General features: G+C 39.7%; 2 protein-coding genes and 1 non-coding gene across 3 annotated transcripts; 1 reads left to right on the top strand and 2 right to left on the bottom strand.

Moving 5' to 3' along the window:
* Positions 1–1,029: 1,029 nt before the first annotated feature.
* Positions 1,030–5,868, bottom strand: RPL37 (ribosomal protein L37). The gene is made up of 4 exons (XM_043973754.1): positions 5,725–5,868; positions 4,975–5,110; positions 3,655–3,739; positions 1,030–2,500 (listed from the first exon to the last, which is right to left on the bottom strand). Exons 1-4 carry the CDS (start codon positions 5,725–5,727, stop codon positions 2,431–2,433), a joined length of 294 nt encoding a protein of 97 aa, XP_043829689.1. The 5' UTR covers positions 5,728–5,868; the 3' UTR covers positions 1,030–2,430.
* LOC122737803 lies at positions 2,587–2,664 on the bottom strand. The gene has a single exon (XR_006354576.1). It is a non-coding gene; the product is annotated as a small nucleolar RNA SNORD72 (small nucleolar RNA).
* A 48-nt stretch (positions 5,869–5,916) lies between the features above and the next one.
* Positions 5,917–18,326, top strand: CARD6 (caspase recruitment domain family member 6). Its single transcript, XM_043973739.1, has 4 exons — positions 5,917–6,612; positions 9,394–9,729; positions 11,198–11,746; positions 15,883–18,326. The coding sequence occupies exons 2-4, from the start codon at positions 9,462–9,464 to the stop codon at positions 18,096–18,098; spliced, it is 3,033 nt and encodes a 1,010-aa protein (XP_043829674.1). The 5' UTR covers positions 5,917–6,612; positions 9,394–9,461; the 3' UTR covers positions 18,099–18,326.
* Positions 18,327–25,912: the final 7,586 nt, after the last annotated feature.

Raw genomic sequence — 25,912 nt, 5'->3', positions numbered from 1 at the left:
CTTTCATTTAGGCATTAGAATGATTTTCCTAAAGTGCATTTTCCCATCCTCCCTTCTCCCCCTCAACCAGCTCACATAACTCAATTGCTTCTAGGTAGAAACAGAAAATCCTGCTTGGCATTCAAAGCACTTCATAATCTACCCCATCCTCTCTACTAATCCTATTATGTTTTACTCCCGGCCAAGTACTCTTCCTTTTAGTGATTTCGGTTTCCTTGCTGTTCATGAACAAGATACACTATTTCTTGGCTCCTGGCATTTTCTCTGGCTGCTCCCCAGGCCTGGAACCCTCTCTCATCTTCATCTCTTGGCTTCCCCTAAGTCCCATCCAAAATCCTGTTTTGTCTTTCTCCAACCCCTCTTAATTCTAGTACTTTCCCTCAGTTATTTACTTCCTGTATATAACTTATACACATCTGCTTGTCTCTTCTATTAGATTGAGTTCCTTGAGGGCAGGGGCTGTCCTTTGCTTTTTATTATTAGCCCTTAGCACAGTGCACATAGTAGGAACTTAACTAAATAGTTGACATAAAAGAGCTAACATTTACACAGTGCCCACTATGTGCCAGGGACTAAAATAAATGCTTCATAATTATCATTACCCTGGAAAGTAGATGGTTATCATCTTCATTTTAGATAAGGAAACAGGAAAACATAAGTCATTTGCTTAGGATTACACAGCTAGCAAGTGACTGCGATTTGAACTAAGGTCTTTTGACTACGTAGCAGCCCTCCGTGATTGGTTTTGTCCATTGTTCTTGAAGATAGATAACCAGGACATTGAGGTAATGACGTGCACTGAATTGGATTTAATCACCAGCCTCAACTCACACCCCTTCTCCAGAGCTATATGGGTCCAGTGGCAAAATGTTTTCAGGATAATTAGAGATGGTACCAGATGTCTAAGGCAATTGGGGTTAAGTGATTTGCTCAGGTCACACAGCTACTAAGTGTCTGAGGTGAGATTTGAATTCAAATCCTCCTGACAGTGCTTTATTCACCTAGCTCAAATTAAGAATATATGAACTCTACAAAGGAAACAGTTGACATTTATTTAAAATTAAGCATTTTACATATACAAAGTTGACAATGTACATTACATATACTTATAACTGTATTAAGGCTTTTGGGGCACCCTATCTTAATCTCATTTGATGAGAGATAGGTAGCACACATATATGCCAATAGGCATACTATCCCTATCTTTATAAAGAAAACCATACATACACAAATATTTATCTCAGAAGCTGTTTCCTTAATTTTTAAACTTTTGATTCTGAATTATCCCCTCCTCCAAGAAAACAAGACAGACAAAACCTATTACAAATCTTATAGTCATGTAAAACAAAGTCTGGTGTTAGCCATCCCCCCATAAAACATCCTTCCTGTATGTATCAGTTCTTCATGTGGAGGTAGGTGCTACCATGTTAGCACTTTTGGGTTGTAATCATTATGTTGATCAGTTATTCTCTTCAAGTTCATTATTCCAGTGTTCTTCAAAACCACTCAAATGGCTACTTCCTTCAAGAACTTTTTACCGAGTGCCTCAGCTCCTAGAGAGATCCCTCCATCTTTTATATATTTTTTCTGTGTATTCTATCTTTCCAAAAGGTTCCAAGTGCCCCTTCCCCTAAAATACAAGAAATCCCATTCTAATATCTAAAATTCCATTGACACAGAAGTTTCCATTTGATAAAATAAATTTTGTAAAGTTTTCCAAATACATTCTAAATATAGAAGCCATTTATATGAAACAAGGTTGACACCCCACAACATCCACATATATCTATGTACAATGTATATGTAATAAGAGCCTGGAGTTACAGATGGACAACCAACATGCTTGAGTGGTATTCTGTACAAAATGAAAAGAGGAAATAGCTAGCAGAGCTGGAATAAAAACCCAGATACCCTAATTTCAAACGTAGCACTTTCCACTGTGCCTTGTCAGCCCTTCCCAATTTAAGTGTTACCAACACAATCCAAGGTAATTTAAGAACTTCGGAAGACACCTCTGGCTCCTTTTCAGATAACAAATTGCTTCCCTAAACAGCACAAAAAAGGAGCCCTATCACTCAGTCTGATATTTATAAAATATTTAAAAGGGCAAGTGCCCATGGTTAGACAGCTAAAATATGTCTATGGGGGGAGGGGTAGAGTGCAGGCAGGGGAGAGGCAAGTGCAGTGGCAGATTCAATGTCTTCATGCCCTAACACTCTAAATTCTCATATCATAAGTCACAAAAGGCCAGAGAATAGTTACCAAAAAGCAAAATGATCTAAGATGAGACCATATTATTAAACATTCACAAGCTAAAACCTAAAGTATACAAACCCCAATAATTTGACTAAAGTACTCAATGGATCAAATGAAACTGACCACAATTACTTTTTTGATTCAGGGCATTTATTTTAACAAACAGTTGACTCCTCAAGATGAACTAGATGCTGCAACAGCTGCTCTCTTGGGTTTAGGTGTTGTTCCTTCACGGAATCCATTCCTATAGCATTTGAAGGAAAAAAATATTGTTTTAGTTTTTCAGAGTACATGATCCTTAAAACAAACCATTCTAAAACTATTTTACTCAGCTTATCTCAGTTAAATGCTGAAATCACTATTAATTCATATGTTCAGACATTTTTTAAGGTACATCACTGACAAGCTGCAAACAATTCCTGTTTTCTCATTAAGTACCTCAAAACTTAAACGTTATCCCACTCATTTTTTTTAAAAAAAAGGTTAGTTTGTGTTTCAGGGATAGTAGATTCTATTTTAAAAAATGCAAATGACTATCAAAATGCTTTAATGTGCAGACAGTACTAGACTTCCCATTAATACAAAAGCTCAAAGAATTTCCATGTCTGGATTGTACTGCCCAAGAATTCCCTTTTTAAACAAATGAACTATGACTTATGAAGCCAGCACCAAACATTTATCAAGCATTCAAGGGACTAGAAATTCAATGTGATAAATTTATACCAAGTTTTATGTTAAACCCCCCAAAAACTTAAAGGCGAAGGTGCTGGATCCAACAATTAAAAGGAAACACAAACCCTAGTAAACCTGTCTTTTAACAAGTGAAAGAAATATCTTTTGTTTCTCTAAAGCAGTTCCAGAGCAGTGGCTTTTCAAAATGCTACCTGGACATTAACTGTTTTCAAAAACCCACACTTCATTAATAGATTATGGTTATAACTAGGGAATCTCACTTTGGTCCTAGGCATAAAAATAATGAACCCTATAACCATAAATATTTCATTTTTTTTTGCTTTTAAAAAAACCTATTAAAAAAGTTACAAGCAGAATAAAAAGAATACATCTCAATCTTTTCACAGCATTGCCCTTGTGGATCTAATTTGCATCCCTCCATTGCTTCGAAGTGCCAGAGACAATTCTACAAAACTCTTGAAGAGGGAAATACAAGGAATTTTGGCAAATGATATGTTGGCAGTTCAAATATCAGCTCTTTGCTGGATGCTAGTATTTCATGCAGCGAGGGGGGGGGGAGAAGCAAAGTCCATTTTAAACTCTCAAATGATCAGAAAACCACTCCCCAAATACTAAATTAGTGTTGGAGATTATTCTACTTAAACACAAGAGGAACTATTCATGGATTTTGTTCTGTTTTTAAAGCTCAAGAAAACAAAATTATACCTGAATCGGCGGTAGACAATTTTTAGGTGCCTCATTCGACCAGTACCAGTAGTGTTGCGTCGCTTAGCCTTTGCACTCCAATTATCTAGGACACAAAAATAGAAATAATTCAATCCTTCAAGTCTCCATAGTGTTATTTCCCAATTTTCAATGACTCCTTCTAGCAGCTTAAGTTTTCATCAATAATTTTAAAAGTTAATAATCTAACCTCTGTAGTTCAACAAAAAGAAATCAATATTACAAACCATCAGATCTGTTGACCCCCTCAACCATTTCTATTTGTGGTGGTGGTTAGTTGTCAGGGCATTCAAACCCTGATTTGTTCACTTAAATTCTTTTGCATTTTTCTTAGCACAGAGCTGTTCTAAGTAGTGGATTCACTGGGTCAAACCTGATGAGAATTATAACTTCTTCACCCACTGCCCAAACAACTATCTTAAAAAAAAAAAGCAAGCTTATATGCAAAGTTCCATCAATACTAAGGGGGAAAACCCAATTTCTGTTGTGCCATCAGGAAAATAATATATACAAAGTAGGTGTGAAGATTAGGAGGAAAATAATTAAAGAAATCAAGAAAGGTTTTCCATAGAAGGTGGCATTTGAGCTTTAAAGAAAGCCAACATTTAATCTAATGGCAATATCTACAAGTTATTTAAACTTGCAGTTCTGGTTAGTTTAATTTTTCTAAATGATTATCAACAGAACAGTTCTTTAGTAACCAGCAGTGCCTTAATGAGCTCTAAATTAGCACCAGTTCAAAGATTTCCTTTATTTCTTTTTTTTTTTTTGCTGTACAAATTAAGTAAAATTATTTACATCCATCTTTTGTTATAATCATTCCTTTCAGGTGTTTGATAAAAAAAAAACTTTACACCTTAAAAGATTTTCTTCCAATTAAAAAGAATGCAGACCATTAATTTCTCTTATTTTTACGAGTCTAGATTTAGAATTAAAAGTCTAAGAGGAAGGTCCACCCATTCCACAGATGAAGAAATTGTAGCTCAGTGTAGTTAAATAATTCACCTAAGACCTTCGGTAGGAGCAGGGATTTGAATCTACATCCTCAGCCTTATAGAGTCCAATTCTTTCTATTGTACCCTGCTGGCTCCACGTTGGAAGTGTATTAGTTTCCTAAGAACTATCTTGAAGCAGTTGCCTCAACTTATTTCCCTTAGCAACTTTTAAAACTCCACTTCCCTCATTTCTTCCTTATTCAATGGGCACAGGAGGGAACAGCAACTATTTTTAATGGGCCAAGTCAAACAAATGGTAACGGCTGCATGTTTCCTTAAGGAATAACCACGACAATGAGACACTTACACTTTCTCTTGCGTTTGGCAGGATACCCGCATTTACCGCAGGTTGACTTCTGAAGATGGTACGCCTTAGAGCCACAGCGACGGCACAAAGTGTGCGTCTTATTCCGGCGCTTACCAAACGAAGACGTTCCCTTCGTCTAGAAAACGAACACAAACATTTGAAATTGCGACGCGGCACATCTTAGAGCAGCAGCAACAAAAAACCGCAGCAAACGCTCTGATGTTAAAATTTCCAAAGCGACCACGACCACCGAGTCACTTAATTTTCAAACCTTCCAAAAGCAACTTCACCTGAACGTGCAATGCCTCCCTCCTCCTCCAATATTGGGAATTTGGGAGGTCTGGGAAATAGGGAAATGCTACTCCCTCCCTAACGTTAGCCTCACACACCATCAGATTCTTTCACGTTTTCCCAAACGCCTCGCCATTCCGCACTAGGTCGGGCCGGCACAGTGGCCTTGTTCCACCCGGGGGGCCCCGGCATAACCGAACAGCCCGACCAGTCCTTGGCAGTCCCCGGACAAGGCCGCGTTCCGACCTCTAGGGACAACTAGCTCAGGCCCGGGGCGGGGGGCGTGAGGCTTCCCGAGCGTAAAGGCTCAGCCCCAGGAAAAGCCGCCCCTGGAACTCCTAGGGGTCCAGACCCCTTCTCGATGCCTGCAGAAGCCAATGCCGCCCCGGCTGGCCGTCGCAGCCATCCAGGGAGAGAGGATGGATAGCGATACCAGGCCGACACGAAGGCAAAACTCACCATCTTCCTCCTGCCGCCGGGACCAAAGAGAACGGAAGAGAAAGAACACTTCCGCTATATCAAGTTTGCGGGGCTTCCGCCGAGTCTACTTCCGTCGGTAATGGTGCACCTTGGAAAAGGTTCCGGAGTAAGAGGGGAAAGGGCGAGGGGAAGAGTGAAGCGAGGAGAATGGCCTGGGCTCGGCGCCGATTGGCTCGCATTCTTGTCTCTCAGGGCGGGCCCGCCTCCCTTCTTGTTCCTGGATGTAGGTCTAGCTGTGTGTCGGCTGTGGCCTCGTATCTCCTTATCTTCAGCCCTGTCTCCAGACTACGACCCTCAGTAGGCGCTAATGCGAGCCCGGCCCCGTCTGGGTCCAGCCTTCTGGGAGCGAAGACAGCGCGGGGGCCTCCAGGAAAAAAACACCGAATCCTCCGGTTTTAAACTCTTACCCAAGCCGGCTCCAGCGGCCCGGTGACGTGACGTGGAGGGAGGGGCCCCTTACTGTCCGTGGCTTTGAGGTGTACTCTCTGGGCCTCAGTTTCCCATTCTGCAAAATGAGGGGCTTGAACTAGATTACGGAAGGGCAAGGGCAGAAGAAGCATTTATCGAGCGCCTGCTGTGTGCTAGGAAATATGCTAAGCGCTTTAGCATTTGATCAGGGGTCCTTGACCTTTTATTTATTATTTTGGAATTATGGATCCCATTAGTGTTCTGGTGAAGGTTATAGATCCTTTCTCAGAATAAAGGTTTTTTTAAAATGCACTAAATAAAATTCAGTGCATTACGAAGGAAACTAATTATGTCGAAATAGAGTTGTAAAGATATTCGAAAAACAAACATATGCAGATCATAGATAAAGAACCCCTGTACTGGATGGCCTCTGAGGTCCAGTCCAAATCTACCTCTAATGTAAGCAGAAATTCTTTTTTTTTTAATTTTGGTGTCTCTTTTTATTTTATTTTTATTTTTTTGCGTGGCAATGGGGGTTAAGTGACTTGCCCAGGGTCACACAGCTACTAAGTGTCAAGTGTCTGAGGCCGCATTTGAACTCAGGTCCTCCTGAATCCAGGGTCGGTGCTTTATCCACGCGCCACCTAGCTGACCCGTAAGCAGAAATTCTTAACTTGAGGACTGTGAACTTGTCTTGTTTAGTATTTCAATAACTATTTCAGTGTGGATGATTTTCATTGTAATATTATGGGTTTTATTTTATGCATTTAAAAACTTGTGAGAAGGGATTCATCAACTTTACCAAACTCCAAAGGAGTCTGTGGCAGAGAGAGAGAGAGAGAGAAAGAGAGAGAGAGAGAGAGAGAGAGAGAGAGAGAAAGGAAGAAAGAAAGAAAGAAAAGAGAAGAGAGAAAGAAAGAAAAGAGAGCCCAAGAACCCCAGCAAGATACTTCCTGAGTGCACATTACATACTTTTAGGCTTCAGCTAAACTGGTTGTTATAACCTATAAATCCCTTTAAGGACATTTCATTTCCTACCTTCTGTCTTCAAACTGGACGACTCTCTTACCTGGAATGTACTTCCTTTTTATTTGACCTTGTAGACTCCCTAGCTTCTTTCAAAATAGCTCAACCACCAATTTCTACTTGAAATTTGTACTAATTTACCCCTATGTCTAGTGATCCAAGAAACAGCAGCCCCAGGAGCAGTCTTTGTACCTACTCGTTCCGCATTTTGTATTTAATTTTCAGCGTGTAACAAGAATTAAAAGAAACATAGATTATAAACTCTTTGAAGGCTAGAACTCTTTTCTTTTTTGTCTTTGTAACCCCATGCCTAATAAAGTGCTTGTTTAACTGAAACTACTTCACTGGATACAATAAGCCCTCTGCTGGGATACTTAGAAGAGGGATAGGGGGCCCCTCATCAAGGAGCATCCCAGGGTATAGACAAGATTGAGCATCTTCTAATAGTATAAAAATAAAGCCAATGGTAACCAAGCTTGGCTTGTGTTTTGTCACATGAGCAGTTGATTTTTACTGATTTGTAGTTTGTTTTAAAAAAAAAATCCCCATAAGAAACAAACTCCCAAATGTGGTACAGGATGGGGTCCCAAGCTTTTTGAAGTTTTGAAGGTGTTACTCCTTTGTTCTAGTTGTGCTTTTTATATATGTATATATACACACACATTCATTATTATACACTTAGTAACCTCAAAAAGATCGAGTTTAGTATGGACAAACCTTTTGGCTGGGTTTGGAACTGGGAAAATCTGACTTCAAATCTCCTCTGACACTATTCCCTTTAGTTTTGTGTGCCCTCACCCACTCCTTAGAATCTATTGAGACATAGACATTTAGATGGAGGAAGTGATGGTTGAGGGAATTGCCTAATAACACCTTCAGCACACGCAGGCACACATGTACAAACTAAATAAAAGCATAAGAATCAATAAAATTTTAGTTACTCAAAAGCCTAATAAAATAATGGATGGGGGCCATAAATGGGCTCCTATTACGTTTGGGGCTCCTTATCATCATTGTCCCTTTGATTGGAGGATGGAGCTATAACATCCCAAACCTCCATTTAAGGAAGGAGCTCAGCTCTTAACATGTCATTTCTCCTGGTTGCACTACTTTGGGACTTTTGATTTTTCCACCATGCCCTGTGCTGGGTGATACAGATCAAGAGACAAAATTGAAACAGCCTCTATCTTCAAGGAGGTTACAGTTAATGTGAGGAAAGTGTATATAGGGATCAATAAAACTGTAGTATTTTAAAAATAAAGCAAAACAAAAAGTCTATTAACCTGCAAAAAAAAAAGTCTTATTAAAAACTATTTCATCATTTATCCATTGAGGAAATGGGCATTACAACAATACTCTACTGTGATGTTGTACTTAAGTATAAGGATCCCTTCAGGCCAAATATTGATTTATAAAACCACATTTTCCATCATCTATGTTCCGTTGTATTTTTTTTGCGTGTGTGCGACAATGAGGGTTAAGTGACTTGCCCAGGCTCACACAGCTAGTAAGTGTCAAGTGTCTGAGTCATATTTGAACTCAGGTCTTCCTGAATCCAGGGTTGGTGCTTTATCCACTGCCTCGTTCCATTGTATTTTTACTTATTTTGTTAAATATTGTCCAGTTACATTTTAATCTTGTTCAGGGGTTTTGCTGGCTTGCACGCATGGCACCTCTGCTCTGATGGCTGTGTGAATGGATTTGCTACACTCAAATTCAACAATATTCGGCATTTATTATTATATGCAAGGCACTATACCAGGTCCAGGGATTAAAAAGGCGAAAATGAAGTGCTTCCCCTTTAAGGAGTTTACATTTTACAGGAGTTTACATTCAGCATTTACTGACTTGCTGCCAACTGATTTCTTAATCCCTGTCAATCTGGTTTCTCTCCTCTATAGTTCTTGCTTTGCAAAATTGTTGTGAGAATGGAAAGAAGTAATGTTTGCAAAATACCTTGCAAACTTCAAAGTACTATATAAATGTACTGATCGTTTATTTATTTTTGTATTTATTTTTTGAGGATGTAGTGGGTATTGAGAAAGTGGAGGTGGCGTGTGTGGAAATACATAGTTGAGAGTAAGAGATATGTGAAATAGTTGAGGGCAGGGCATACTGTGAACATATGTTGGGGAAATTGGTAGATTTTAATGTCATGGGCAAATGGCTATCAGTTGTATGGGTCTGTTAAAAAGCCATGTTTCCTCATTTCAGATTACTGTCCCACTATCATTTTCACAATCTGTTTCCAGTTCAAGTGAAAAGAAGAACAAAGGCTACTGATGGCTTCTGCAGTCATTGAACAGGAAAGACAAAAGTTAGTTAAAATTCTGCATCAAGATCCTGATTTCATGTTAGATACATTAACTTCTCGAAACCTAATTTCTGAAGAGGAGTATGAGATCTTGGAGACTGTCACCGATCCACTGAAGAAGAGTAGGAAAATGTTAATTCTGATACAGAAAAAGGGAGAGAGAAGCTGTCAGCAGTTCCTTGAGTGTTTGCATGATGCTTTTCCGGAATCAGCACATAGTTGGAGATCTGACCTTGGTGAGTGGAGGTTTTACTTTACTTTTTTGTTTTTTTCCAGAGCTAAATTTTCTGAAGAAATAATTCATTTTAAATGATTTGCTTTTACATTTTTCCTATCTCCTTCCTACAGATAATTTTTTTTTGATAGGCTCAGAGGAGTCCATACTTTCTAAATTTATTTTAAATGAGTTGCACATTTTACCTTTCTAATAGCTTTAACTCTTTCCCTATAAATCAGTTTCAGTGGTATTGTTGCAGATGGTGTACAACTTCAATAGAAACAGGGTTTCTAAAGTCTTAATTTTAATCAGTTCAAATGTAGAGAATGATAAACTTATTACACTCATTCTGCTCCAGAATTCTCATTGGTTGACAACATTGATTGTGTGCATTTTATATTTTATTTTATTTTTTAGTGAGGCAATTGGGGTTAAGTGACTTGCTCAGGGTCACACAGCTAGTAAGTGTTAAGTGTTTGAGGCTGGATTTGAACTCAGGTACTCCTGACTCCAGGGCCAGTGCTCTATCCACTGCGCCATCTAGCTGCCCCGTGCATTTTATATTTTAAAATAAATTGTAGGTTTTTTTTCCTATTAGGCAAATTTGGGAAATTTTCAACACTAAGTTCAGTTGATTCGAGCATGTTACTAATACTTTCAAGGTTAGGAATTTGATTGTTATAAGGATCAGTTAATTTTTCACAGAAAAAATGTATCTTTTCATATTCTGTGCCAGCTATACCTACTAGCCATTTTAGAAATATCTTGGCTATGGTGAGCTAGTAGCTACATGTTTATATTTGAAGAATAGGTTTTGGGACTATTTGTGCTAGTCCAGTTTCCTAAAGAAGTACCAACAATTCCTTTCTCCCCTCAGTTTCATAAGGATACACAGATTTTTTTCCTCCAGAGGAAGAATTAACTTGCAGTGGGGGAGGGAGTTTGTAGACATTTCCCTTAATAAAGATTGTTTAGTATTTCTGTAAGCTGCCAATAGATTGTAGAATCTCTGTTCCTAAAGATTAAAATATAGCAGACATTCTTTAAATGAAGACTTTGGAGAAAATAGGTGTAGAACTAGAGAGATGACTTCTGAAGTCCCCTTCTGTTTTTCAGATTCTATGACAGTCACAGGAATGCAGACTTTATTTTTGAGATTTGCCATTTCATTTTGGGACTTCTTAGCTTGAGTCAACTCTAGACTGTCCCTTGGTGCCTATGACACAGAGAAATTGAATTGATGTTAGGCACTTCCATATGGTTTGTGGATCAAGATTTCTGATCTAGGTCCCTTAAAGATGGCAACTTTTGTAGGAGTCTAATAAATCTGATCTGGTTTCCTTGGGTGGGAGAAAGAAATTTTTGGCTGAGAACAAGGCCTGAGTGAGGCTTCCTGCTTCTGTTCTTTAGTTGAATGTTATCAAAACCCAAATTATTAGAAAACTTTTTTTTTTCAAATTGAGAGAGAAATCCATTTTATTTTTCAGAATTTGTTAAACAAGAGAAAGGACATGAGAAGGCAGAAGCTCTTATACTCATGGAAGAGAACAAAAATTCAGAAATTACTCTGCTCTCTGCAAAGAAACAGTACAAGAATACTGATGTCCTTATGTCTGTAGGAGAGGAGAGCCAAGATCTAAAAACTACTGGGCCTTTGGGCAAGAAAGAAGTTAGTCATTCAGAAGTCACTTTGTCCTCCAGGGAGGAGGAAGAGAAAGGAGATGAACTGGAAGACACATTATATTCAGAGGATGGAGAGGCCTATGAAGATCCAGGAGCTGTTCTGTACTTAGGGGAAGAATGGGAAGGTGAGAATCCAGATGCTGATTTATACTTAGGAGAAGAGGATTATCTAGAACCTGTGGCATATTTTGAAGATCCAGGATCAGCAGAGGAAGAGGAAGCCTGTGTGAATCTGGAGTACACTGAGTACTGTGAGGAAAATGACATGATCAGATACTTGGATAATGAACGCAGCTATGAAAATTTAGAGACTGAAGTGCCTCTGGAGGAGGAGGAGGCAGCAAATTTGGAAGGTAAAGAAATAAAACTATCTTCGTTCACACACATATATTTCCATAACATTTAAGGCCAATAATAGCAATTTTTTTTTTTAAAGTGAGGCAATTGGGGTTAAGTGATTTGCCCAGGGTCACACAGCTAGTTAAGTATTAAGTGTCTGAGGTCAGATTTGAACTCAGGTACTCCTGACTCCAGGGCAGGTGCTCTATCCACTGCGCCATCTAGCTGCCCCTAATAATAGCCTTTTGATGTTACCATGAGTCAGAAGACAGAGAATAGCAGATTCCTACCCCCCCCCCCCCTACTCTCCCCTGTGTCCATGTCCTTTCAATCAGAGGAAAGGAGTACCTGGAACCAGGGAGATGGTGGAAAGTAGAAAAAGCTGCAACTTTTGAAAAGCAGGTTGCCAGGTGCTGGTTTACAAAATAGGTTGGTATTACACTGTGGGTACTATAAATTAGGAATAGGAACTAGAACTGTAATTACATTGATAGAGGGAACTCCTAGATGAGGAAACATCTCCCAATACATGTCAGTGTCTTCTCTTCAACTTAGTGTTCAAGCTTAAAGTACTGAGATATTTAATGATTTTCCGGGTTACACAAAGCACTGTCAGAGGCCAGACTTCATCTCTGAGCTCTCTATCTACCACATCACACTGTAAATAATTAACCTTTCAATTTGGGTATTACATTTCATTCTTCAGAGAAAGCATACCACATTCAGTTTAGACTTGGGGATTTTGATGCATGAAAGGTTTGGTAGATCAGAGGCCTAATGTTTAAAATGGGAGCAACTATTGATTATCGGGGCAAGGGGGTACACTTAAAAATATTGCTTTTAGGCATCTTTCAATGGCAGTATGTATAATAATACCTTGAAATGTTCAAATCCTTTTATATATATATTTTTTCCCCCCAAATTTTCCCCTTTCAATAGTCAGGGGAGTGTAACAGTGCTGTATACTTTTTTTTTTTGTTTGTTTGCAGGGCAGTGGGGGTTAAGTGACTTGCCCAGGGTCACACAGCTAGTAAGTGTCAAGTGTCTGAGGCCGGATTTGAACTCAGGTACTCCTGAATCCAGGACGGGTGCTTTATCCACTGTGCCACCTAGCTGCCCCAGTGCTGTATACTTTTAAGTGTGGTATGGGAATGGCAGGAGGAACTAGTGATTTTATCAACACAGCTTTATGCAGACATTCAGTTGAATGTCAGTTCCTTGAGATAACAAACTGTTTTCATTTGTGTCTTTGTATCTTCAGTGCTTAGCAAAGCACTCTGCACATTGCAGGCACTTAATAAATTCTTGTTGAATGCTTGACTAAATTGAAGGGTCACTTGTCAAATACTCCATTGGAGTTGGGAGAAATATAAATTACTTTTACAAGTTTGGGAGACACTGAAGGGAAAGGTGACCTCTACTGAACAACCGTTCTCTTTTATCACAGTAGGCTCTTGCAGATCTGAGGAGGCAGTTCTCTTTCTTTATACAAGACTTCAATCCATCCAATTCTTATGTAGGAAAAGAATGATTCTTTTCCCACCACTAGACATAGAAAGTTGATTTAGAGCTTTTTTCCAAACTTCCATTAAATTCACCACTGTGACAATCACTATTTCCAAGAGAAGTAGCTAGGGAATACATCAGAAGTCAACTGTTAGAATTCAGATGAAGTCAGAGGCAAGTATAAACTTTTTTTTTTTGCAGGGCAGTGAGGGTTAAGTGACTTGCCCAGAGTCACATAGTTAGTGTCAAGTGTTTGAGGCCAGATTTGAACTCAGGTCCTCCTGAATCCAGGGCCAGTGCTTTATCCATTGTACCACCTAGTTGTCTCCCAAGTATAAACATTTTGAGAAAAGATTTTAAAGACCTTGTTACAATAAAAGTTCATTTTAAACTTAGGGTCAATATGATGATTCCCGGGGGCAGCTAGATGGCGCAGTGGATAGAGTACCGGCCCTGAATTCAGGAGATCCTGAGTTCAAATCCGACCTCAGACACTTCATACTTTCTAGCTGTGTGACCCTGGGCAAGTCACTTAACCCCAATCGCCTCACTTAAAAAAAAAAAAAAAAGAATGAAATGAGGGGGCAGTTAGGTAGCAAAGTGGATAAAGAACTGACCCTGGAGTCAGGAGGACCTGAGTTCAAATTCGGCCTCAGACACTTAACACTTACTAGCTGTGTGACCCTGGGCAAGTCACTTAACTCCAATTGCCTCACCAAAACAAAAAAACAAAAAAACCAAATATGATGATTCCTTCTCTGGCCACAGGGACTCCATTTATTCATTCATTTATTTATCTAGTCATTTATTTATTTATTCATTTATTTATCATCATCATCATCGTCTTTTTTGGGGGGAATGAAGCAATTGAGGTTAAGTGACTTGGCCAGGGTCACACAGCTAGTAAGTGTCAAGTGTCTGAGGTCAGATTTGAACTCAGGTCCTCCTGAATCCAGGGTCAGTTCTTTATCCACTTTGCTACCTAACTGCCCCCTCATTTCATTCTTTTTTTTTTTTTTTAAGTGAGGCGATTGGGGTTAAGTGACTTGCCCAGGGTCACACAGCTAGTAAGTGTTAAGTGTCTGAGGCCGGATTTGAACTCAGGTACACCTGACCCCAGGGTCAGTGCTCTATCTACTGCGCCACCTAGCTGCCCCTTCATTTCGTTCTTTATCCTCAATTTGTTCTTTTTCATAATATTGATATTAAAGTATAAGTTGTTCTTCTGGTTCTACTTATTTCATTTTTATCAGTTCATAAGTCTTTTCATGTCTCTTTGAAATAATCCATTTTGTTTCTTCTTATGGTACAATAATATTCCATCACATTCATATATCATAATTTGTTCATCCATTCCTCAATTGATGGGTATCCCCTTAGTCTCCAGTTTTTCCCTACCACTAAAATAACTGCTATAAATATTATTTTGACCTTTTCCTCTTTGATTTCTTTTGAGTATGGGCAGTATAGATGGGTAAAAGGGCATGTACTGTTAGTAACTACTTTTTGTGTATAATTCTAAATTGCTTTCTAGAATGGTTGTAGCCCTTCATAGTGCATCAGCTGATTTCCCACAGCCTCTCCAATATTTGTCCTTTTCCTTTTGTGTGTGTGTCATCTTTGCCAATATGACTTACACTTATATCTGTCTCTTGTTAACCTCTAGCCATTTTGTGAGTGAGTTCAGGATATTGAAAGTATTTGGCTAATGAAGTAGCAGATTATATTGTAGTATCTGTGGATAGACAGGCATTGGGAAAGGAAGCCTTCAGTTTTTGAGTGGGTAGGTACACTGGTAGTATCAGTCTAGTTCTCCTCTGAGATATCTATAGAGCTAATGGCCCTCCTTGATATCTCCCTTTTCTGCCACATATAAGTCTTACCTTCTCTTTTTTTTTCTGTCGCTGATTACTATGGGGCTGCCAGTTTTTGGCTTAATTCTATATGACTCCATCCTTTCCTCTCTACTTCCAGACCCTTAGAATTCCTTTTATACAAAATAATTAGAAGGTAAGCTAGTTTCTCACACAATAGCTTTGATTGATTCAAGGAGATGTACAGACCCTGTTCATTCTTGGTTTTGATTGATTGATTCACGAAGTATTCTTTTTTTTTTTTTTTAAGTGAGGCAATTGGGGTTAAGTGACTTGCCCAGGGTCACACAGCTAGTAAGTGTTAAGTGTCTGAGGCCGGATTTGAACTCAGGTACTCCTGACTCCAGGGCCGGTGCTTTATCCACTGCGCCACCTAGCTGCCCCATGAAGTATTTTTATCTAACAAAGGTAATTACTTTAAATTTTTTTTTTTTTTTAGTGAGGCTATTGGGGTTAAGTGACTTGTCCAGGGTCACACAACTAGTAAGTGTTAAGTGTCTGAGGCCAGATCTGAACTCAGGTACTCCTCACTCCAGGGCCGGTGCTCTATCCACTGTGCCACCTAGCTGCCCCAGGTAATTACTTTTAAGTAGGTAGGGTACTCAATGGATACTCTTACAATCTAAAAAGAGAGAAGTGTCTTGTTGGTTGGAAGTCAGATTTATATTCTCTCTAAGCAACAAATAAATTCCATAATGAAGTACTCGCCAAAATTAACTTTGTTTTTAATGACCATTTAGCCATTCACAATGTTTCCTCTGTTTCTTTAGAGAGAAGAAAAACATTCAAAGAAATTCTGTCATGTTTGGAAATAGACAGGAATAGAAAACTTCTACCAAGTTTTGTTCAACAGTTTTGCTTGGACCATGGATGTCATTGGATCCCTCAGACATCAGCAGACTTAGCCTGGAATTTCCTAGTAAAAATTCAGTCCTTGGATGTGACTGCCAGAGATACAGTGCTCAGCCAGAGGGCCGAAGATGAGGATGGAAAGGAGGGATTGATTAAGAAGATAGAAAATATGGGCCTTAGAGACAAAGAGACCATTAACCCCCTTGATGTCCTTTGTGCTGTCATGCTTTGTTCTGACAAATCTTTGCAGCAGGAGGTCTTGGGGAACATGTTTAAGTGTCACTTTGCCCTTCCCCTGCTGCTACCAGATGCAGAGAACAATAAGTGCATTTTGATGTTGGGAGCCATGAAGAACATTGTGCCAAAGGATTCAATACATTCCCTGGGAGATGCTTCTCAGGTTGGCATAAAGTCCCTTGTGTTTATGAAAATGCCACTTATCTCTTTTGTTCGATTGGGGCACTGTGGTTCATCTAAATCCAGGATCCTTAATGCAGTGCTCAGCCCTCCCCAAAAGCAGTCTCCCCACATCTTTCTCCACCGAGACTCCCGTGCCTCATTACTTCCCCGGCAGATCTCTGATGGCTTAGTTGAGATTACTTGGTGTTTCCCTAACAGTGACACCCGTAAGGAAAATTCTGACTTCTTTCAAGAGCCTGTAGCTGTGGCCAACCTTAGAGGAGATCTGGAGTGCTTCTGGACACAGTTTGGCTTTTTAATGGAGGTCTCCTCAGCTGTGTTCATTTTTACTGACTGTCCAGGTAAGAAGGAATGGGACCTCCTGGCATTTCTAAGAGAATCTGCTAAGGAAAGATGCTACTTCATTCTCAGTCCCCAGTCTAGGAAGAGTGAGGAAGCCCAACTATTTCAGAGAGTTCTGAAACTGAAGCCATCACAACTGCTGCTTCTAGAGGAGAGTGATATGGGGAATGGAGGAAGGTATTCAGAGAGCCTCCAGATAGCCCTGAAGGAGGTAATGTGCTCTCCTCTCAGACCTGTATCAGTGGAAGATATGGCATTATTGGCCAGAGAATTGGGGATCCAGGTGGATCAGGACTGTGAGAAAGCCCAAGATGTCCAAGGAACCTTTAGTGAAACCACAGCTGAAGCAGTTGAGGATGAGGTACTCCAGAGCCACTCTCAGCCTGCAAATCTACCAGGATGCCAATGTCAGAGGCCTACAGGAGGGACTAGGATTTTTAGGGGAGTCTGCCCCCAGCCTCATGCTTTCTACCCTCCTACATCATTTACCCCTGGCCCATGGGTTTGGCGTCACCCGCTGACTAGAATGAAGGGTAATCTTTATCAGGGTTCTTCGAGACCCTACTGGGCCATGGGCTTCAATGTGTGGCCAGGTGTTAGGCCCAGATGGCTCGGCCCTCTGGCCTTTCACAATAGAAGGGCCAATATAAGAGGCAGAAGTCCTGGCAGAGGGGCTTGCAAGCCTCAGAGAATTCATCAAGCTGCAGCATTTGTGAAGTCCTCTGCATATCCCCAAGTACATCATTTGGTAAGACCACCCAGACCCATTTCTCAAACTGTACAGGCCCCATACCAGATATCTCAGTCAAAAAATTTAAGAGCAAGTAGATTCACTTCCCAGGCAGGTCATTTGCAAACCCGAGGACCACAGCTAGAAGGAATATCTATTCGACCTATGAGACCAATCTTCCATTTAGGATGGCCCTGGAACCCAGGATTCCAACATGTAGGAGTGACCAAGAAACCTATGAGACAAGCATCAAAGTTAGGACAATGCCAGACTACAGATACACAATCTACAGAAACATGTAGGAGGCCAGCCTCCCAATCGCAGGGACCAAAGCTAGGAAGATCATCTGGGACCCAGCGATCTCAGCCATCAGGAGGGGCTGGGCAGCCAGTGAAATTGTCCTGTCATATAGGAAGCGCCATGCCCCAACAACCTCAACTGGCCAGAACAACTGAGAGACCCATAAGACCTGTCTGTCAGCCAGGAGCAAACAAACAGCATCAGAGCCAGACCACAAAACCTGACTCCCAAACAGGACACTCATCCAATTATAGTAGTAAACCCTCACCAAAGTCACAGTCCAAGCCTCCTCAAAAGAAATCATTCTGCTCTATGGGAGGAGCCAAGAGGAAAGGAAAGTAATAAAATATTTATTTTAGAATCCAGTGCATCTGATTATTAAGAGACAGCTAAGTAGTACAATGGATTGAGTGCTGGACTTAGTTATGAAAACCTGAGTTCAAATCTTGCTTCAGAGATTTACTCACTGTGAGACTTCAGACTTAATCTCTGTCTGCCTTAGTTTTCTCATTTGTAAAATGGGGATAATACTAGAAGTTACCTCCCAGGGTTATTGGGAGGATAAAATGTGATACTATTTGTAAAGGTCTTTGCAAACCTTAAAATACCTTATGAATGATAGCTATTATTATTATTATTTTGTTTTTGTTTTTGTGGGCAGTGGGGGTTAAGTGACTTGCCCAGGGTCACACAGCTAGTAAGTGTCAAGTGTCTGACTTGTTTTGAACTCAGGTCCTCCTGAATCCAGGGCTAGTGCTTTATCCACTGTGCCACATAGCTGCCCCCAATAGCTATTATTATTATTGTAAGCTAAGTCGTCTTAACTGTTACTGTCTATCTCACATAACCACTCAGTTGCCAGATGAATTAATCTGATATGCCACTTGATTTTTTTTTTTTTTTTTGTGAGGCAATTGGGGTTTCAGTGACTTGCTCAGGGTCACACAGCTAGTAAGTGTTAAGTGTCTGAGGTCGGATTTGAACTCAGGTACTCCTGACTCCAGGGCCGGTGCTTTATCTACTGCACCACCTAGCTGCCCCTCCGCTTGATCTTTTTGATCATGTTATTCCATTGCTAGAGAATCTTAAATAGCTTCCCCTTGCTTACAGAATATTTTAAAATTCCAAAGGCCCTCTATAATCTGACTCTGATTTATTTGTTGGGCTGGTAAGGATGAGGGGCCTAGATTCAAGGAGCACATTTTCTTTCTCTATTTTCTCCAGGATAAAGGCATTCTTGTCATTAGGGCACTTGCAACCTCACTGTGTCAGTAGGATAGGGTAGATATTTCCTGACAGACTCTGTCTATTAATAAGAAGGATCCCACAGGGTTTAGAAACAGAAACAGTTATATTCCATTCCATTCCACAAATAGTTGTGAAATTACATCTCTCTTCAGAGTCCAGTGGGGATATTAAGTTCTTTTTTTTTGGTGAGGCAATTGGGGTTAAGTGACTTGTGGGTGTATGAATAATGAAGCTAAAAAATATAAAGCATGTTTGGGAAGTAGTAGATTAGAATGAATAAGCAGGTAAGGGGATAGTCTTTTTTTTTTTTTTTTTAGTGAGGCAATTGGGGTTAAGTGACTTGCCCAGGGTCACACAGCTAGTAAGTGTTAAGTTTCTGAGGCCGGATTTGAACTCAGGTCCTCCTGACTTCAGGGCCGGTGTTCTATCCACTGCGCTACCTAGCTGCCCCTGGGGATATTAATTTCATTCTGTGTACTTATTTCTCTAGTGCCTAGCACAGTGCCTGATACATAGTAGATGCTTAATAAATACTTGTTGATTGATCAATTTTTAGTCATTTGATTGTGAAAGGAAGGAAAGATATGGGATAATAGCTTGAAGGGATGGCTGAGTTAAGAGAAGGTCTTTTAAGGATGAAGGAGATGGAGGCATATTTGCTATTAGTGTAGAAGATAAGAAGAGATGAGATGATGGGATTATGAGCATAAATGGAAGAGTTATCCTGGGTAAGAAGGGCTACTTTATCCCCAGAGAATGGGGAAAGGGGTGAAATAATAGAGGACAATATATGTTTTAGAGTGTGGAAAAAGTGAAAAAAGGTGAATTCATTTTCATGGCCTCGATTTTCTCAGTGAAATAGGAGATGAGGTTCTTTGCTGAGAAGCAGTGGTAGAGTAGGGGGCTTGAGAAAAGGGATAGAACATCATTTTAGGCCATCAAAGATTGATAGAAAGTAAATGAGGATGAATATGAAGTATTCAATGGAGCATGGGAAGAAGGTAGGACTAAGAAAACAACATGCCTAATGATTACAACAACGTAAATGGAAACAATAACACAAAAACTGAAACTAAGCACTGTATAATTATAATAAACAAGCTGGAGCCTGAAGAAAAGATGAAAAAAAACCTCACTTCCCTCCCTTCTTTGCAGAGGTAGGGGATTGTGGATATGAAAAATTAGATGTTTTGTCAGACTCATTGTTAGACTACATTGATGAATTGGTTAGTTTTACTGAACTACTTCCCAGTCCCACACCCTTTCATTTTGGTTCTTTGTTACAAGTGGTAGGATTAGAATTGATTGATCAGGACTTTTTGAACCGTTTCTTTCCACAATATTAGAGATAGATCACTAGGGATGGGGAGACATGAAGGTGATGTAACAAAATAAATAACATTTTTTAAAAGAAAGTCAATCAGGGAAGAATAAGATTACAATCCAGTTGAGATTAGAATACATAATTTTGTAGTGAATCAAAGATGACATGGTTCTGTGACTTCTTCTGGGAGGAATGACCAGGAATAGAGAAAGGGTTACTGGGAATAACCCTTGGTTGGGAGTTGGTAAGCTGTGAAGGATGATAGAACAAGGGGACAGAGGATTCAAAAGGAGAAGATAATGAATAGTTGAACAGTGAACCATTGAGTCAGGACTATGAAGGGAGTAAAGTGAAGCTAATGGTAGACTGAGAAAATGGGGAGGGGGGTGGAAACACAAAAAGTATGGTTAGGAGGAATGAGGCAGAGTATATGGAAAGATAAAGAATTAAAAAATTTAGTATTTTAATATTTGGTGAATTGTATCTATTATCAATGTTTGCATACAAATTCCCATTTGTATGTCATTAGACAGAAGACAAGATATAATCATTAATACATAACTGGAAAAACTTAAATGAATAAATAAATCTTGGACCCATGATTTCATCATGGCATATCATAGGTATTACCTAAATCAAATCCCTTTCTGTCTCATTCTTTATGGTGTCTTCTGTAAATTCTTTATAGATGATTCACCCAACATAGTGTAGACTCCTGCAGGCTACATATTGACTTATAAACCCCAAATTAATATTATATCTATTTCATTTTAATTTAATTTGTTAAACACTGCCCAAGTACATTTTAGGTTTGGACCTCCCTCTGATTTTTTTCTGGGAGGCCTGGTGTTTAACACTTCTGCTATAGTTTTTCTTCTAATTGTTTTAAATTTCTATACTACCCAGCTCTCCACCAATTGTCTCATTATGATTATATCATCTTCTTTGCCAGTCATCCAGTTATTTCATGTTAGCTCTCTATTTTCCATCAGCAACTCTGCTTGGTTTTGACTCCATGGAACATCTTGCCCTGTCACAGGGTACTACCTTCTGATATCTCCCTCACCCTACTTCTCATCTTTTGTGTGTTGGCTTCCCCCACGAGATTTCAAACTCCTGAAGGGCAGAGACTGTCTTTTTTTCTTTTTGTGTCCCCAGTGCTTAGCATAGTAGCTGTCACATCGTTGGTGCATAATACATGTTATTGAATTGAATTGAATCTTTGATAACCTCTTGCTATGTACCTTTACCCACCAGTGTTCTATTATCACTTGGGTTGTTTTTAATTTTGTATTTGTAACTTAAAAGGTTATTTCATCTAAATTTTGGATTATTAGGAACTGTAATTACATTTCTATGACTCTATCATCTGTTTTGCTCAGGGAGGATAAAGTGTTTAATCTGTCTACATCCAGATGATCAGTCATAGTATGGATATCAATAATGAAGGGGATGGTTTCAGAGAACGGATGCAGAGTGGAGTGCAAAAAAACTCAACAACCAGGAGATCACTTTATATAATGACAACAATATTATAAAAATAAACAACTTTGAAAGGCTTAGAAACTAAGCCTTATACGTCTTTTTATACTGCCTTTTCTCCAGGCACCTGCTCTGAGTCCAATCAAAATTAGGGTTTTCTATTACCCAAACCATTATTTTGGACACCCTAAGTCTCTATTTTATACAAGGAAGAATAAAATAATTTTTGAAGCTAATATCCATTCTAGTTTCATGTAAATACTATAAAGGACTAAATTTTGTACTCCCTCATAACTTAAACTCTCCTGGCTCCCTATAGGCTGAAAAGACTATAAATCTATTTTTTCAGATACCTAGGGGTAAGATAATTCTAAGAATTAGAGTAAGTGACTCAGTCTGAGGATTCAGAATTGAACATTTCTTCCTCATTATCACATATTTAACTTGTTCATCTTCTGCTAAGGAAACTGGGGACTAAAAAATTAGCTTAACAAGGTGATGATGAGGAAAGAATTTACTGGCCAATTGGAATCAAATGTCTTCTATAGATTATTCAACCAACCTTTCCTATTTTGATTATATCTGAGTTTCTGATTAAATTTAGCAGCCCTCTTTTCATTCTTTTTTTTTTTTTTTTTTGCGGGGCAATGAGGGTTAAGTGACTTGCCTAGGGTCACACAGCTAGTGGCTGTCAGGTGTCTGAGGCCAGATTTGAACTCAGGTCCTCCTGAATCCAGGGCTGGTGCTTTGTCCACTGTGCCACCAGCTGCCCCAATTCAATTTTCTTTTATTCAATTTTTTTGTCTTTTTTACTTTAAAAATTTTAATTTTTAAACTAAATTTTTTTAATCAACAAAAAATCTATTTTCACCTCATGCCCTCATTGATTATGAAAGAAAAACAAAACTTCTGTTACTAATATGTAGTTATCAGGATCCACATGCCAAGACCATGTAAGAATTGATTGTGATTTGGGACCCCATCTTTGGCTAAAATTAGAAAGCCTTGGACGCACCCTGCAAGCCTCCAGCATGCCCCGGCTTCCTCCGCCCAGCGGGGGTATACACGGAAAACCCGAGCACTGGCTTGCTCTGCCAAGCGAGGGTACACAAGGAATCCCCGTGCCTCAGCTGGCCTTGGGGGCCGCCCCTAGAGGTGCCAATGAATTAGCTTGGGGTGTGTGGGTGGTCGGCCTGAGTTTTCTGAGAGAGAAGGTTTTTTTTTTTTTTTGGTTTTATGAGATATTTTATTTTTTCCATTACATGTAAAGATAGTTCTCAACTTTTGTTTATACATGCTTTACAATTTCAGATTTTTCTCCCTCCCTCCCCTCCCTTCCCCCTCCCCTAGACAGCAGGTAATCTGATATAGGTTATATCTATATATATCTATACATATACATATAAATATATATATACACACACATATATATACACATAATAACATTAATCCTATTTCTGCATTAATCCTGTTACAAGAGAAAGAATCAGAGCAGTGATGCAAAACCTCAAAATAGAAAAAAAACACAACAGCACCCAAAACAAAAGAAATAATATGGTTCAATCAGCATCTATACTCCACAGTTCTTTCTTTCTTTTTTTTTTCTTGGATTTGGAGATCCTCGAGAAGGGTTTTTTAAGAGGAGCGGAGGTAGTGAAGGGAGGAGGAGACAAAGGGGCACGGTAGACGAGAGGCAAGCGATGGAGGGAGATGAGAGGGAGTGCAGGTAGCTACAGGTGAGTGAGCGACTGGGGAGGAAGAGATGAGAAGAGGAGAGGGAGAAGAGTTCATGGTGGCAGGTGAGAGACGGGCAGGGGGATAGAGAAGCAGCTGAGTCGGGTGGGTGAGGTTACAGGTCGTATATCTTGCTTTTCTTTGTCCTTATCTCTAAGTTTGTTCCACATCAATAAACCCTGTCTTTTTTGCTTTTATTGAAAGGAGGCTTTAAAAAAAAATTTTTTTATATTTTAGTGAGGCAATTGGGGTTGTGACTTACCCAGGGTCACACAGCTAGTAAGTGTCAAGTGTCTGAGGCCGGATTTGAACTCAGGTACTCCTGACTCCAGGGTCAGTGCTCTATCCACTGTGCTACCTAGCTGCCCCTGAAAGGAGGCTTTTTAAACTTGTTTCTTGTTAGTCTGGGAGAAGCAGTTAGGGAGGGGGCAGGCCCTTATAGATTGGCCCATACAGGGCTTAACGAACCTGGGGGATCTTTTAAACCCTCCTTTACAGATTGTAAGCTCCAGCCAGGAGTTTACAGATTGCTAGGCAGCTAGGAGTTTACAACCACCCTTCTCTTTTTACTATTAGGAGACATCCTGTTTTCCAGAGCTAAGTTCCAATACACAAACTGCTCTGAGTTTGGCATAACAACAATTCTTTGCAGTCACCCTCTGGATGAACTCAGCTGCAGAAAAATCCCAGAATCGTTCACACAAGCACTAGGTATTCTCTAAACTTGGATAAGCACCTGCAGTATCCATGTTCCAGTCATGAAGTCCTGCCATAAGTCAAACTTGTCTCATTGTTGCTATGACCCTCACTGTCAGGGCTTTAGCTCACTGCATAGCCACTAGGATATGTATTAAGATTTGCTCACACTAAAGGGAGGGGGGTGGTCTCCTTGGTATCAGAGGAGGCCCTGGTATATGTATTTTGTTTCCTTCCTCCAACGGAATAAAGAAAGTTTTTTCCTTATGACCATTCCTCCAATGGAATAAAGAAAGTTTTTTCCTTATGACCACTGTTGGCTCCTTAGTTTTATTTTGTTCTTATTTTTCACAATTAACGGTGGCTGTGATAACCTGTGTGAGTTTATGGGTATTTTCAGAGTTAATAGCAGTTGCATAGCCTCTACAACTCTTTGGTCATTTGTTTTCAGAGCTGACACAGTCAAAACAAATTTCCCTACCTCCAATGTCTATAAGAATATCTATCTATCTATCTATCTATCTATCTATCTATCTATCTATCTATCTATCTATCTATCTATCTATCTATCTATCTACATATACATACACACAAATCCCCACACCTACATGTCTCATCCTGTACTCTCCATCTTTTACTTCTTTTTTTTTTTTTCAGGGCAATGGGGGTTAAGTGACTTGCCCAGGGTCACACAGCTAATAAGTGTCAAGTGTCTGAGGCTGGATTTGAACTCAGGTACTCCTGAATCCAGGGCCAGTGCTTTATCCATTGCACCACGTAGTTGGCTCCCCATCTTTTACTTCTATACTAGGAGGAAGATAGTATGTTTCATGAGTCCTCTGTCAGGTAAATACCCTGATCAGAGAGTTCCTAAGTCTTTCAAAACTATTTATCTTTATAATATTGTAGTCATTATATAAATGTTCTCCTGTTTTTCCCTCACTCTGTTCTGCATTAGTTCATACAAGTCTTCCATCCCGTTCATCATTTCTTTTTTTTTTGTTTGTTTGGTTTTTTTTTTGTTTTGTTTTGGTGGGGCAATGGGGGTTAAGTGACTTGCGCAGGGTCACACAGATAGTAAGTGTCAAGTGTCTGAGGCTGGATTTGAACTCAGGTACTCCTGAATCCAGGGCTGGTGCTTTATCCACTGCACCACCTAGTTGCCCCTACCTCCCCCGTTCATCATTTCTTACAGCACAATAGGTTTTTTTTTTTTTTTTGGTGAGGCAATTGGGGTCAAGTGACTTGCCCAGGGTCACACAGCTAGTAAGTGTTAAGTGTCTGAGGTCAGATTTGAACTCAGGTCCTTCTGACTCCAGGGCTGGTGCTCTATCCACTACACCACCTAGCTGCCCCCTAGCACAATATTTTTTAAAAGATCTCATTTATATACCATAACTTGTGATCTACCATAGCTTGGCTACACATCTTTCTGGTACTCTGCCATCTTGGTTCTACCTCATTTCTTTATCTTTCTAGGCATAGGTATCCAACCTAGGTCCTACTTTGTTCAACCAGTATTTCTTTCCCCTTCAAGTATTGAGGCTCTTATTCTGTGGAATGATAAAAGTAGGCTAAAGTGTGTCTTCTTTTGAAAAAACAAAACAAAACAAAACAAGAGGTTAATGAGCCAAAGTTTTGTGCTGGGCTCTTGATTAAAAAAAATGGATGC

The sequence above is a fragment of the Dromiciops gliroides genome, chromosome 1 (assembly GCF_019393635.1).
Source record: "Dromiciops gliroides isolate mDroGli1 chromosome 1, mDroGli1.pri, whole genome shotgun sequence".
NCBI classification, from domain to species: domain Eukaryota; kingdom Metazoa; phylum Chordata; class Mammalia; order Microbiotheria; family Microbiotheriidae; genus Dromiciops; species Dromiciops gliroides.
Note: the sequence above shows the minus strand (reverse complement) of the source record. Positions and strands in the feature narration are given on the sequence as shown.